Below are 13,876 nucleotides of genomic sequence, written 5' to 3'. Positions count from 1 at the left end.
TTTTTTCTGTCCAGCTTGTCTATTTGTTTTTTCCTGCTTGCTGGAAGCTCTGGGACGCAGAGGGTGTACCTCCGTGCCGTTAGTTCGGTACGGAGGGTCTTTTTGCCCCCTTTGCGTGGTTTTTGTAGGGTTTTGTGTTGACCGCAAAGTTACCTTTCCTGTCCTCGCTCTGTTCAGAAAGTCGGGCCTCACTTTGCTAAATCTATTTCATCTCTACGTTTGTCTTTTCATCTTTTTTTTTTGTTCAAATAAAATTTTATTAAGAATAACAGTACAATTAACATGTTTCATTTGCATTTTCAATACAGAGTATTTTTTCCCCCTCTCCCTTCAAACAACCCCCTTCGATCCCAAAGCCCCCCTCCCCCACCCCACAAAGCAGCTCGTCTTGTTAATTACTACCATCATTAAAACCATTGAGTGTCTAATCCCTCAACCAATCGTATAAGCCACACTTCACATTACTATCCCATAGCAGTCCATGGAGACCACATTTTATTGAACGTTTCAGTTTTCCCTTTCTTATAAATCCCTTTTTCTAGTGTCAGGCCCTGTTTTACGTACTGGAGGAATTCTCCTCTTGACGGCGGCTCTTCCCTAATCCAGTTTCTAGCTATCACCTTCCTAGCCATGTACAACAATCTAGCTATAGTTATCTTTAGATGTTTATCCACCCCAATCTCATCCACGCATCCCAACAAGCATACAACTGGATCCCTTGGCACCGTGCATCCATACGCACCTTCCATACGACTTAAAACTACCACCCAAAAGGCAACCAACCTCGGATATGTCCACATCATATGGAAAATGTCTGCATCCGTAGACCTACACCTCGGAGATTCAGAGTCATTACGCAATCCTGCCTTATATAGCACCATCGGAGACCTATAAACTCTGTGTATCACATAAAGCTGTGACAATCTATACGGTTCACTCATCGACAGTTTTGGGATCCATTCCAACACCGACTCCCAAGTCTCATTATCCATTGGGCCCAGATCTTTCCCATTTAGCTCTCGCCATTATTGGAAACCCCAATAGGAAAGTGTGCAACAGATCCCTGTACAGAGTGGATATGACTCCTCCAGTCGTCCCGTCATTACACACATACTCCAGTACTATATCCCTTTGAATCCTAATACCTCCGTTCCTACTCTGAGCTCCAAAAGCATGCCTCATCCGCAGATACTGATACTCCCCTGCATTTCCAAGGCCAAATTCCGCCTGCAATTGGGAGAATGATTTCAGTTCACCTTGCTCAATTATTTGATACACATACTGAATCCCTTTGCCCAGCCACTCTATCAGTACCCCTAATGCCTCAAATTCTTTCAGATTGTTATTATGCCATATCGGCGAGTATCTAGTCAAGTCCGTGATCCCACGTACATGCCTCAATCCACTCCACAGCTTGCGTATCAACAGCAAAGTCGGGTATAGCTTCCCCAAATTCTCCAAGGATCCATCCTCCAAACATTGTACCACTGGCCTTCTTTTTGTCACCACTTCCATCAACCGCTGTACCGCTCCAGATGACCCTTCATGCGCCCAGCCCCTTAGATGCTGACTCTGGGCTGCGAGGAAGTACAATTCAGGGTTAGGCAATGCCAGACCCCCATCATCCTTTGGTCGCTTAAGTGTCTCTAGTTTAATACGCGGATGTTGCCTCCCCCAAATCAAGTTCCTAAACAGAGAGTTGATCTGTCTAAATTTCCCACGTGGTATCCAGACCGGTGCATTGTGAAGAATATACAGTATTTTCGGCATCAGAATCATTTTGATAAGATTCACCCTACCTACCACAGGCAAATGTAGCTTGAGCCATGCATCCGCTTTTGCCTTGAGTGCACCCAAGATTGGAGTCAGATTCTCATGTATATAGTCAGTGACCGGCATAGATACCCATATTCCCAGGTACTTAAATTTACTCGTCACCTCCAGTCGCCCATTCTCCAATGGCTCCCCATCCACATCGTCCACCTTAAACAAGCTAGACTTACTCCAGTTTATCCTAAGCCCCGACACTGATCCAAATCGTTCAATAATCCCAATGGCTCCTTCCAAGGATGCAACTGGATCTGCCAGAAACAACAAAATGTCGTCCGCATACAACGCCACCCTTTCTTCAATCACCCCATATTTAAATCCCGTCATCTCATCAGACCGTCGAAGCTTAGCAGCCAGCGGCTCCACTGCTAGAGCAAACAAAAAGGGGGAAAGCTGACACCCCTGCCTCGTCCCTCTAGCCAATTGTATGGTCCGTGACAACTCCCCATTTACCCTTGTCTTTTCATCTTAACTCAGTCATTATATGTGGGGGCTGCCTTTTCCTTTGGGGTATTTCTCTGAGGCAAGGTAGGCTTATTTTCTATCTTCAGGCTAGCTAGTTTCTCAGGCTGTGCCGAGTTGCATAGGGAGCGTTAGGTGCAATCCACGGCTGCCTCTAGTGTGGTTGGAGAGGATTAGGAATTGCGGTCAGCAGAGTTCCCACGTCTCAGAGCTCGTTCAATGTTTTTGGGTTATTGTCAGGTCACTGTATGTGCTCTGACCTCTATGTCCATTGTGGTACTGAATTACCTTATCATAACAGCACCCCCATAGTAGTACAATGCACCCCCATAGTAGTATAATGCATCTCATAGTATAATGCCCTCTCATAGTGGTATAATGCACTTCATAGTGTAATGCAGCCCCATAATAGTATAATGCACCCCAATAGTAGTATAATGCAGTGTCATACTGCAGCTTTACAAAAAAAAAAGTTTATCCTGACCTGGCTGAGGTCCAGCGGTGTCCTCCACCTGATACATCTGAGGCGTGTACCATCATATGTGAGTGTCATTATATACCGGCAACGTGCCCTCTGACATCAGCTGCCAGCTTGTGATCTCCCGCAAGGCAACAGATTTTAACTTGCCGTGCGTCTGACGATGCATGATCAGTTGAGCCGCTGGGGCCCAATGAGAAGAGGCGGCCTGCTGCGGGCCTCCTCTGCTCGCCAGGCCCTATTTGCCAGTAAGGGCTGTTATGCTCTTATGGCGGAACTGATGGCAGGATTAGAGCTGATTATAGATGTGACTATCTTTTCTTTTCATCTCTCTGTGACTTTTACAATATTTGTTTCAGGGTGAAGATATGACCTATATTAATACTACAGAGACATATGTGAGGGGTGATGAGCGGTGTAAAGAGGAGATTCCAACATACGACTACCCAGGTGAGTAGTAACCACTAAATGCAGAGAAGTCACAGATTCTTCTCAGTCACCGGCTGTGGCTGCTTTATCGGTAGTATAGCCCGGTCGTATCACAATCGGGTGTTCACCATTTTGTCTCTAGACCTCAACATTCTCCTCCATCCAAACTTGGACACATCAGCTCTAAACTGTTATAAAAAAAAGTATTTGACTGTCTAATATTTCTTCTTGAAACTGATGTGACATCTACCATTGGCCCTTAAAATAGTTTAGCTTGAAAGAGCCACTGACCCCCATACTCTAATTACCCCAGAGAGGTTTCTCCACTAGTTACTCATTTATCACTGATGAAGACTGTTGACTTTGATCATTTCAGTAGATGTGTTATTGTCTTTAGTCACAGTTTTTGACTACAGTAGTTACTGCTCAAATCCTTTGACTTAACCACTTCCCGCAGTCCTTTTTTGTTCCTAATCAGGACCCAATTTTTCGAAACCTGATGTGTGTCACTTTGTAGTGATAACTTTGGAATTCTTCACAAAGGATAATAGGAAACAACTGGACATAACAAACTATTTTCCAATTTCTCTTGAGTCTGACAGTACTCTATATACAATTGTACACTACTGTCTGGGCACATGGCAGGGTTAAGAAGCTATTTGACTGCAGATCTTGCAGAAATAGTTTGCGGATACGATGCATTGGGGGCACTGTTCGTGGTCACCTGGCAGCTCAAAAGATGTCCACCATGAAAGCACTTGGCGCTGTCTACTCCATTTTACAGATCCCAGGGATTGCCTTGTTCATCATACTTTAACCCTTCTACTTGGGTCTGATCTTAGACAGAGACCCCTAGGCTTCGGCCATGGTGTTACCTTCTGTTATGTGATGCGAGATGTAGCAAGAATAGTCAGGTAACCGGGTCAGTACTAGGAGAGCAGAGAAAATACAAAATCAGAAGACACAAGAGTAGTCAGTAAGCGAGCCGAGGTCACAACAGGAAACAAATAAACAAACCGGGAGATGAGCACAGAGGAATTAACCAGAGGAGAAGGCTGTATCTGACAGCTTCCAGCAATATGCTTCGAGCTTTAGTAGGGTGTGGTGCTTTCCAACTGGCTGGAGCAGGGAGCTGGACAACACACATCCATACTGCCAGATTGGATGGTACTACAAATCCCACGTACCCTAATCTCAGTGGCAGGGCAGAGCCTGCGTCGCCCAGAGCTTCTTGTTTCGATGTCTCCTCCATTACCAGTGCCGCCTGTAGAATGAATAAGGTCGTGCCTGGTAACAGAACCAAACATCACAGGAGCAGATCCCAGAGGAGATAGGACATACCATATGCAAAAGCCCTAATATGAGAAAATGGCAGAAAACCAGAGCAGTAGAAATCCCCATAAATTGACTTAATTTTGGAAATTATAACCCTCAGGGGATTAATGTATTGTAGTAGTGACTATAGAACCAGAAACACATGGGCTACTTGCACATTGAACAAGTCTGTAGGAACCTGTTCACTCACCACCAAGAAACTTGAAGACACAAAAGAGCACAGTGAGGTAAAAAATACTCTGTTGTAAAATAACAAAAAACAGTAGATGCCGCGCTGGAGGAAACTGAGAACCAATGCCACCTGTGTACACTATCTGGTGAAAAGGAATCCACCAGAACCCTAACCATATAGCTAATGGCAAAAGAATCCCGGGACCGGTACCACATGAACAGGTAGACAGTTCCTCCACTACCCCACACTAATTGAGTGGGGATAGGAAGCAACCAACGCGTTTCGAAGAGTGAACCTCTTCTTCCTCAGGGTCCTGCTGAGGTCCTGCTACATCAGGGTCCTGAGGAAGAAGAGGTTTACTCTTCGAAACGCGTTGGTTGTTTCCTATCCCCCTTTTTGAGTGATCTTGCGCTCAGTACTGCAGGTGACGTCACTAGGTAGGAGGAGCCTATCGGCCATCTTTTTTGTTACATGCGGTAATCAGGGAACGCTACCGGCCGGGGCTTCCCTATACCGCACCCCGCCACCTGATACACGCTGCACCATAGCCCCAGAGGCACTGACCGGGCGGGTGAAGATTTCCGCAGCACAGGGCCACACTCAGCAGTATTTAACTGTGATAAGGTAAGCGGAGGGACATCGGTGTCCGAACGCTATTCTCAATTAGTGTGGGGTAGTGGAGGAACTGTCTACCTGTTCATGTGGTACCGGTCCCGGGATTCTTTTGCCATTAGCTATATGGTTAGGGTTCTGGTGGATTCCTTTTCACCAGATAGTGTACACAGGTGGCATTGGTTCTCGGTTTCCTCCAGCGCGGCATCTACTGTTTTTTGTTGGTTTATAGTGATATAGGGGGGCACCACCCTGACTGATTCCAGCGGCTGAGGACTGACAGCTTTGTGGGTGAGCGCCAGTGTTATTGTTTTACTGTTTTTCTGTTGTAAAATAAATCACAGTAATAAGCAAGTGCTAGTCAAAAGATGGAAAAAACAGGGTATTTAGTTGATATGTTTTTTTGCAAAAAAAATGTATACTAAGCTGCTCCACCAATCATCAAGGTATACCCATATAGAGCAGTCCTAACTAATGTATATAATCCCTATCTGATGTATTTAAAACCTGATCATCTATATAGTACCTGTATAAGCAGGGTTCAGAGAGAAAATATCCATGTGGACATGCTGGATGGAACAGCTTTGATGCAAATGACCCATAAGGAGTGGTGGACTCCCTTGTCTTGTAGAAACAAGAGAACAATTATAGAACCAGAAACACATGGGCTACTTGCACATTGAACAAGTCTGTAGGAACCTGTTCCCACACCACCAAAAAACTTGAAGACACAAAAGAATGGTGATTTATTTTACAACAGAGTATTTTTGACCTCACTGTGCTCTTTTGTGTCTTGTAGTAGTGACTATGTTGACCCCAAAGCCACTTTCCAGAAATTAGCACGCAGTTGATGTTTGAGAGTGAAAATTGCAAATATGCCATTTTATTACCCAACACACAGTGCCCAGATTGTGCTCCAGGAGACACACACATTGTAAATTAAGTGGGTTCTTATCACTATAGTAATGCCAAATACATTATTATTTATTATCATTATTAATTTTTATAGCGCTATTTATTCCATGGTGCTTTATACATGGATGCTAAATGTGGTTTGGGCACACTGCAAGGCTCAGAAGCGAGGGGAAAATTTGACTTTGGGAGAGCGGATATTGCTGGATTGTTGTATTGAAGCCATGGTGCTTTTCAAGAGCCTTTGAGCCACTTGTAATGTAGAAACCTGTTTTTCACTGACAGATGAAGGACCTGAGTATGGAATTGTTTTTTTGGGAGATGAGTAGAAGGTTTATTGGTAGAATTTTCCTCAACATTACATTGGTGACTTTTCAATCGATATTTCGGAGGCACAATGGACAAACAGTTGAACACCACGCTCTACTGGTTCATCCTGTGAGGTTTTTTATTAGACTGTGAGCTGTCATTGTCTTAGTGAATAATTACGTATTCAACATAACTTGTCATTAACACAAAACTCAAAAAACCTATAGTCATTTTGTGGCCGAGAGTAGAATAGTATACCTCCCCCAATACTATTGTCCAAATCTGTAGGACAAATCGGGGAACTCCAAAATATGTTCAAAAATATAACTTGTCATGTTGTGGACAGTTTACGTACAAATGTTAAAATATTAGTAACCACCAAAAAGTGGACTTATATCTCCTTAGCCGCAAGAAGATAACCATACATAAAAACACATTTCTTTATTTCCAAAATTAAAATCCACAAGACAGAGAAAAATATCACAAAAACAGAGTGTGTGGAAGGATACAGCATATAATGTAATATATTTTTTCCTCTAGGTCAAATAATACCTTATATTGTTTAAGCATATTCAGAGGTTACCTAATTACATCAATGCACCCACACGAATATCTAATTGTATTTAAAGCCCATTTAGGAAAAACTATTAGTGCAATGCATATACCAATATGGGTAATTTTAATCACCCAATATCATATCATCACATTTTCCCATATTCAGTATGTACAAAGCTTAGAAAATCGCTCATAGTGACAGACTAATAGTTTTTCCTAAATGGGCTTTAAATACAATTAGATATTAGTGTGGGTGCATTGATGTAATTAGGTAACCTCTGAATATGCTTAAATTTATTTATTTGACCTAGAGGAAAAAATATATTACTGATTACTGCTAGATGTGTATCAAAAAAACATTATATGCTGTATCCTTCCAGACACTCTGTTTTTGTGATATTTTTCTCTGTCTTGTGGATTTTAATTTTGGAAATGAAGAAATGGGTTTTAATATATGGTTCTCTTCTTGCGGCTAAGGAGATATAAGTCCGCTTTTTGGTGGTTACTAATAGGTTGGAAGTGCCATAGAATTGAATTGAAACGAGACATATAGGTTTCTTTGAAATGTTAAAATATGTAAAATTCAAGGTTTTTTAATGAAAACTAATTGGTTTTATTTTTAACAGATGTCTGCACCAGGCGATCAGAGGGGCAGCTGACATCTTCAGTTTTTAAATCAGATAATCTTGAGATCCCACAGGATACAATTGAAGTGAATGCCATTACTCCAGATATACCATCATCCCTTCACAGCAAAGATCTATCGTCTGATCTTTTGAAACAGGTCCTGTCTTCTGATTCATTACCGACTACTAAGGAAAATCAAAGTCACAAAATAAGCATTAAAAAACAAATTAGTCCTGAAGTAAAGAAACCATTTTCACTTTTAGAATATGGAAATCATTTTCCCCTCAAAGAATCTTTTCTTAAGCATCAAAAAATTCACACAGCAGAGAATAGATTTTCTTGTTCCAAGTGTGGGAGATGTTTTAACCAGAAGTGGAATCTTGTTATACACCAAAGAACTCACACAGGGGAGAAGCCTTTTTCATGCTCAGAATGTGGGAAATGTTTTAATTGGAAAGTGCATCTTGATAGCCACCAGAGATTACACACAGGAGAGAAGCCTTTTTCCTGTTCAGAATGTGGGAAATGTTTTAACCACAAATCAGATTTGGTTAAGCACCAGAGAACTCACACAGGTGAGAAGCCTTTTTCATGTTCAGAATGTGGGAAATGTTTTAAACAAAAATCAGCTTTGGTTACGCACCAAAGAACTCACACAGGGGAGAAGCCTTTTTCATGTTCAGAATGTGGGAAATGTTTTAATCGGAAAGTGCATCTTGAATGCCACCAGAGATTACACACAGGAGAGAAGCCTTTTTCCTGTTCAGAATGTTGGAAATGTTTTAACCACAAATCAGATTTGGTTAAGCACCAGAGAACTCACACAGGTGAAAAGCCTTTTTCATGTTCAGAATGTGGGAAATGTTTTAAACAGAAATCAGCTTTGGTTCCGCACCAGAAAAGCCACACAGGAGAGAAGCCTTTTTCCTGTTCAGAATGTGGGAAATGTTTTAACCACAAATCAGATTTGGTTAAGCACCAGAGGACTCACACAGGTGAGAAGCCTTTTTCATGTTCAGAATGTGGGAAATGTTTTAAACAGAAATCAGCTTTGGTTACACACCAGAAAACCCACACAGGTGAGAAGCCTTTTTCATGTTCAGAATGTGGGAAGTGTTTTAGACAGAAATCAACTTTGGTTAGGCACCAGAACACCCACACAGGAGAGAAGCCTTTTTCCTGTTCAGAATGTGGGAAATGCTGTATCCACAAATCAGATTTGGTTAAGCACCAGAGAACTCACACAGGTGAGAAGCCTTTTTCATGTTCAGAATGTGGGAAGTGTTTTAGACAGAAATCAACTTTGGTTAGGCACCAGAACACCCACACAGGGGAGAAGCCTTTTTTCTGTTCAGAATGTGGGAAATATTTTACACACAAATCAAATTTTATTAAGCATCAGAGAACCCACACAGGGGAGAAGCCTTTTTCATGTTCAGAATGTGGGAAATGTTTTAATCAGAAAGTGCATCTTGCTAGACACCAAATAATTCACACAGGGAAGAAGCCTTTTTCATGTTCAGAATGTGGGAAATGTTTTAATCAGAAAGTGCATCTTATTAGTCACCAAATAATTCACACAGGGGAGAAGCCTTTTTCCTGTTCCTAATGTGGGAAATGTTTTACATGGAATTCATCTCTTTAACCCCTTCATGACCTTGGGATTTTCCATTTTTCCGTGTTCGTTTTTCGCTCCCCTCCTTCCCAGAGCCATAACTTTTTTATTTTTCCGTCAATATGGCCATGTGAGGGCTTATTTTTTGCGAAACAAGTTGTACTTTTGAACGACATCATTGGTTTTAGCATGTCCTGTACTAGAAAACGGGAAAAAAATTCCAAGTGCGGTGAAATTGCAAAAAAAGTGCAGTCCCACACTTGTTTTTTGACCTGCCATTATGATTCTCCAGGTCATTACGAGTTCATAGACACCTAACATGACTAGGTTATTTTTTATCTAAGTGGTGAAAAAAATTCCAAACTTTGCTAAAAAAAAATAAATAAATAATAAAAAAAAAAATTGCGTCATTTTCCAATTCCCGTAGCGTCTCCATTTTTCATGATCTGGGGTCGGGTGAGGGCTTATTTTTTGCATGCCGAGCTGGCGTTTTTAATGATATCATTTTGGTGCAGATACATTCTTTTGATCGCCCGTTACTGCATTTTAATGCAATGTCACGGCGACCAAAAAAACGTAATTCTGGCGTTGCAAATTTTTTTCTCGCTACTCTGTTTAGCGATCAGCCTAATGCTTTTTTTTTATTGATCGGGCAATTCTTAACGCGGCGATACCAAATATGTGTAGGTTTGATTTTTTTTTTTTTTATTTATTTTGAATGGGGCGAAAGGGGGGTGATTTTAAACTTTTTATATATTTTTTTTTTTACATTTTTTTTTTAACTTTTGCCATGCTTCAATAGCCTCCATAGGGGGCTAGAAGCTAGCACAACATGATCGGCTCTGCTACATAGTAGCGATCATCAGATCGCTGCTATGCAGCAGAAATGCAGGTGTGCTATAAGCGCCGTCCACAGGGTGGCGCTCACAGCTACCGGCGATCAGTAACCATAGAGGTCTCAAGGACCTCTATGTTTACTATTCAGAAGCATTGCTGAACCCCGATCATGTGACGGGGGTCAGCGATGCGCTAATTTCCAGCCACCTGGCCGGAAGCGCCGGTCAAATGCTGCTGTCTGCATTTGACAGCGGCATTTAACTAGTTAATAGCGGCGGGTGAATCGCGATTTCACCCACTGCTATTGCGGGCACATGACAGCTGTTCAAAACAGCTGGCATGTCCTGGCTTTGATGCGGAGCCCTGCATCAAAGCGCGGTATCTGACTTCGGACGTACTATCCCGTCCGAGGTCAGAAAGAGGTTAATAAACATCAGAGAAGATGCACAGGGGAGAAGCCTTTTTCATGTTCAGAATGTTGGAAATATTTAACCAAAAATTGTAACTTCTTAAACAGTTGTTTTACTACTAGGACAACACCTTGTCATTCCTTATATTTGGCCTCGTTAAAACAAAAATACTCATACACAGCTCCCTTGCCAGGGCCAATTCAGTGGTGTCAGGATTCATGTGAGGTTGTTAGGCTAGGGTGACATTGCGTTAGTGCAGTCCGTTCAGCGCATACGCTAATGGACTGCGCTAACGCATGTGCCGACTTTGGCACAGCGCTAGCGCAGATGGAGCATATGCTAGCTCCATCTGCGCTAGCAGTGACGGACCCGGAAACGCTGCAGCCCGCGTCTCAGGTCCGTCACTCAATGACGGCACATCGCTAGTGCACGCCCATTGTGGGCGTGTGCTAGCGATGCATCTGCCCATAGGAAGTAATGGCGGTGTTAACGGACTACGTTACACCGCGTTTATGCCGCGATGTAACGTAGTCCGTTTAACGGATCACACTAACGCAGTGTGAACCTAGCCTTACAGTACACAAGCCCTGCCCCCAATCGGTGCCGGCTTCACTGTCCCCGCCTTCGGAAGTATTGAACATAAACAGGAAACCAGAGCTGCGACTGCTCTCTACTTCCTCCTATTGTTTGATTTGAAGTTGGGGACCGTGACATCAGCGCTGATTGGCCGCAGGGCTCACATGACCTGACAAACTCACATGAGCTTCATGAACGCAAGTGCTGACACTGCTGGAACTGCATCGGCATGGAAGGTTTGAATAATTATTTTTATTTTAACAGGATCAAACATAAGGCTTGAGAAGGGATTGTCCAAGTAGAGAACAACCCTTTTAAACAAAAAAATCCCACACAGCGAGAAGTCATTATCATACCTAGAGTGTAAAGAATGAATTACTTGAAAATTGTATTTTGTTGACTGTCAAAAATAGCTCTGACCTGGAGAAAATATATACAATGTGGAAAATAACTATTGGATACTATACCGATTTTTGCAAGTTTTTCCAGCTACAAAGAATGAAGTCTGCAATTTTTTTATTTTGTAGGTACACTTCAACTGTAAGAGACAGAATCTAAAAATAAAAGCCAGGAAATAACATTGTATGATTTTTGCATAATTAACCACTTCCTGACCTGGGACGCCACGTAAGCGTCATGAAAGTCAGTGCCAATCCGACCTGTGACGCCTATGTGGTGTAATGGAGCGATCGCGTCCCTGCAAATCGGGTGGTTTACTCCAATTTCACCCGCTCTGCAGGGACAGGGGGAGTGGTACTTCAGCCCAGGGGGAGGCTTCGCCCCCCCCCCCCCCTGTGGCTACGATCGCTATGATTGACTGTTTCACTTTCAACAACCAATCAGAGAAATTTGTAATATTTCACCTATGAAAAGTGGTGAAATATTACAATCCAGCCATGGCCGATGCTGCAATATCATCGGCCATGGCTGGAAACCCCGATCTGCCCACCGCCACCGATCTCCCCATTCCTCCGTTCTGTCCCGTACTGTGATCCGCTCCTGTCCACTCCCCCATCCTCCTGTCTGCCCCCCCCCCCGTGCTCCGATCCACCCTTCCCCCGTGCTCCGATCCACCCCCTGTGCTCCGATCTCTACCCCTCATACTTAACGAGCCTTCCGGTGTCCGTCCGTCTTCTCCATGGGCGCCGCCATCTTCCAAAATGGTGAGCGCATGCGCAGTGCGCCCGCCGAATCTGCCTGCCGGCAGATTCGTTCCAGGTACATTTTGATCACTGTGATATATATATCACAGTGATCAAAATAAAAAAATAGTAAATGAACCCCCCCTTTATCACCCCCATAGGTAGGGACAATAATAAAATAAAGAAAATATATTTACTTTTATTTTTACACTAGGGCTAGGGTTAGAATTAGGCTATGTGCACATGGTGCGGATTTGGCTGCGGATCCACAGCGGATTGGCCGCTGCGGATTCGTAGCAATTTTCCATCAGGTTTGCAGTACCATGTAAACCTATGGTAAACCGCTGTGCCCATGGTGCGGAAAATACAGCGCGGAAACGCTGCGTTGTATTTTCTGCAGCATGTCAATTCTTTGTGCGGATTCCGCAGCGTTTTACACCTGTTCCTCAATAGGAATCTGCGGTAAATCCGCAGGTAAAAAGCAGTGCTTTTTACCTGCGGATTTTTCAAAAAATGGTGCAGAAAAATCTCACACAAATTCGCAACGTGGCCACATAGCCTTAGGGTTGGAATTAGGGTTAAGATAAGGCTTGTGGTTAGGGTTATGGTTAGGCTTAGGGGTGGGTTGGGGTTAGGTTTGCGGTTAGGGTTGGGATTAGGATTAGGGGTGTGTTGGGGTTAGGGTTGTGGTTAGGTGTGTGTTGGGGTTAGGGTTGTGATTAGGGTTATGGCTAGAGTTGGGATTAGGGTTAGGGGTGTGTTGGGGTTAGAATTGAGGGGTTTCCACTGTTTAGCACATCAGGGGTCTCCAAACGCAACATGGCGCCACCATTGATTCCAGCCAATCTTGCGTTCAAAAAGTCAAATGGTGCTCCCTCCCTTCCGAGCCCCGACGTGTGCCCAAACAGTGGTTTAACCCCACATATGGGGTATCAGCGTACTCAGGACAAACTGGACAACAACTATTGGGGTCCAATTTTACCTGTTACCCTTGTGAAAATAAAAAATTGCTTGCTAAATCATAATTTTTAGGAAAGAAAAATGATTTTTTATTTTCATGGCTCTGCGTTGTAAACTTCTGTGAAGCACTTGGGGGTTCAAAGTGCTCACCACATATCTAGATAAGTTCCTTGGGGGGTCTAGTTTCCAAAATGGGGTCACTTGTGGGGGGTTTCTATTGTTCAGGCACATCTGCAAACGCAGCGTGATGCCCGCAGACCATTCCATCAAAGTCTGCATTTCAAAACGTCACTACTTCCCTTCCGAGCCCCGACTTGTGCCCAAACAGTGGTTTACCCCCACATATGGGGTACCAGCATACTCAGGACAAACTGGGCAACAACTATTGTGGTCCAATTTCTCCTGTTAATCTTGTGAAAATAAAAAATTGCGGGCTAAAAATAATTTTTGAGGAAAGAAAAATGATTTTTTATTTTCACGGCTCCGCGTTATAATCTTCTGTGAAGCACTTGGGGGATTAAAATGGTCACCGCACATCTAGATTAGTTCCATGGGAGGATTAGTTTCCAAAATTGGGTCATATGTGGGGGAGCTCCAATGTTTAGGCACACAGGG

At 43.2% G+C, this 13,876-nt stretch overlaps 1 protein-coding gene across 2 annotated transcripts in view; it reads left to right on the top strand.

The window, feature by feature from the left end:
• LOC138666950 (oocyte zinc finger protein XlCOF7.1-like) overlaps positions 1–12,913 on the top strand; it is a 30,334-nt gene extending 17,421 nt beyond the window's left edge. For both annotated transcript variants that reach the window (XM_069755153.1, XM_069755151.1), the window contains exons 6-7: positions 3,130–3,220; positions 7,721–12,913. In XM_069755153.1, the coding sequence (XP_069611254.1) occupies positions 3,130–3,220; positions 7,721–9,330 (1,701 nt within the window). In that variant the 3' untranslated portion in view covers positions 9,331–12,913. The remainder of the gene's footprint in view (positions 1–3,129; positions 3,221–7,720) is intronic.
• Positions 12,914–13,876: the final 963 nt, after the last annotated feature.

Source organism: Ranitomeya imitator, chromosome 2 (assembly GCF_032444005.1).
Source record: "Ranitomeya imitator isolate aRanImi1 chromosome 2, aRanImi1.pri, whole genome shotgun sequence".
NCBI classification, from domain to species: domain Eukaryota; kingdom Metazoa; phylum Chordata; class Amphibia; order Anura; family Dendrobatidae; genus Ranitomeya; species Ranitomeya imitator.
Note: the sequence above shows the minus strand (reverse complement) of the source record. Positions and strands in the feature narration are given on the sequence as shown.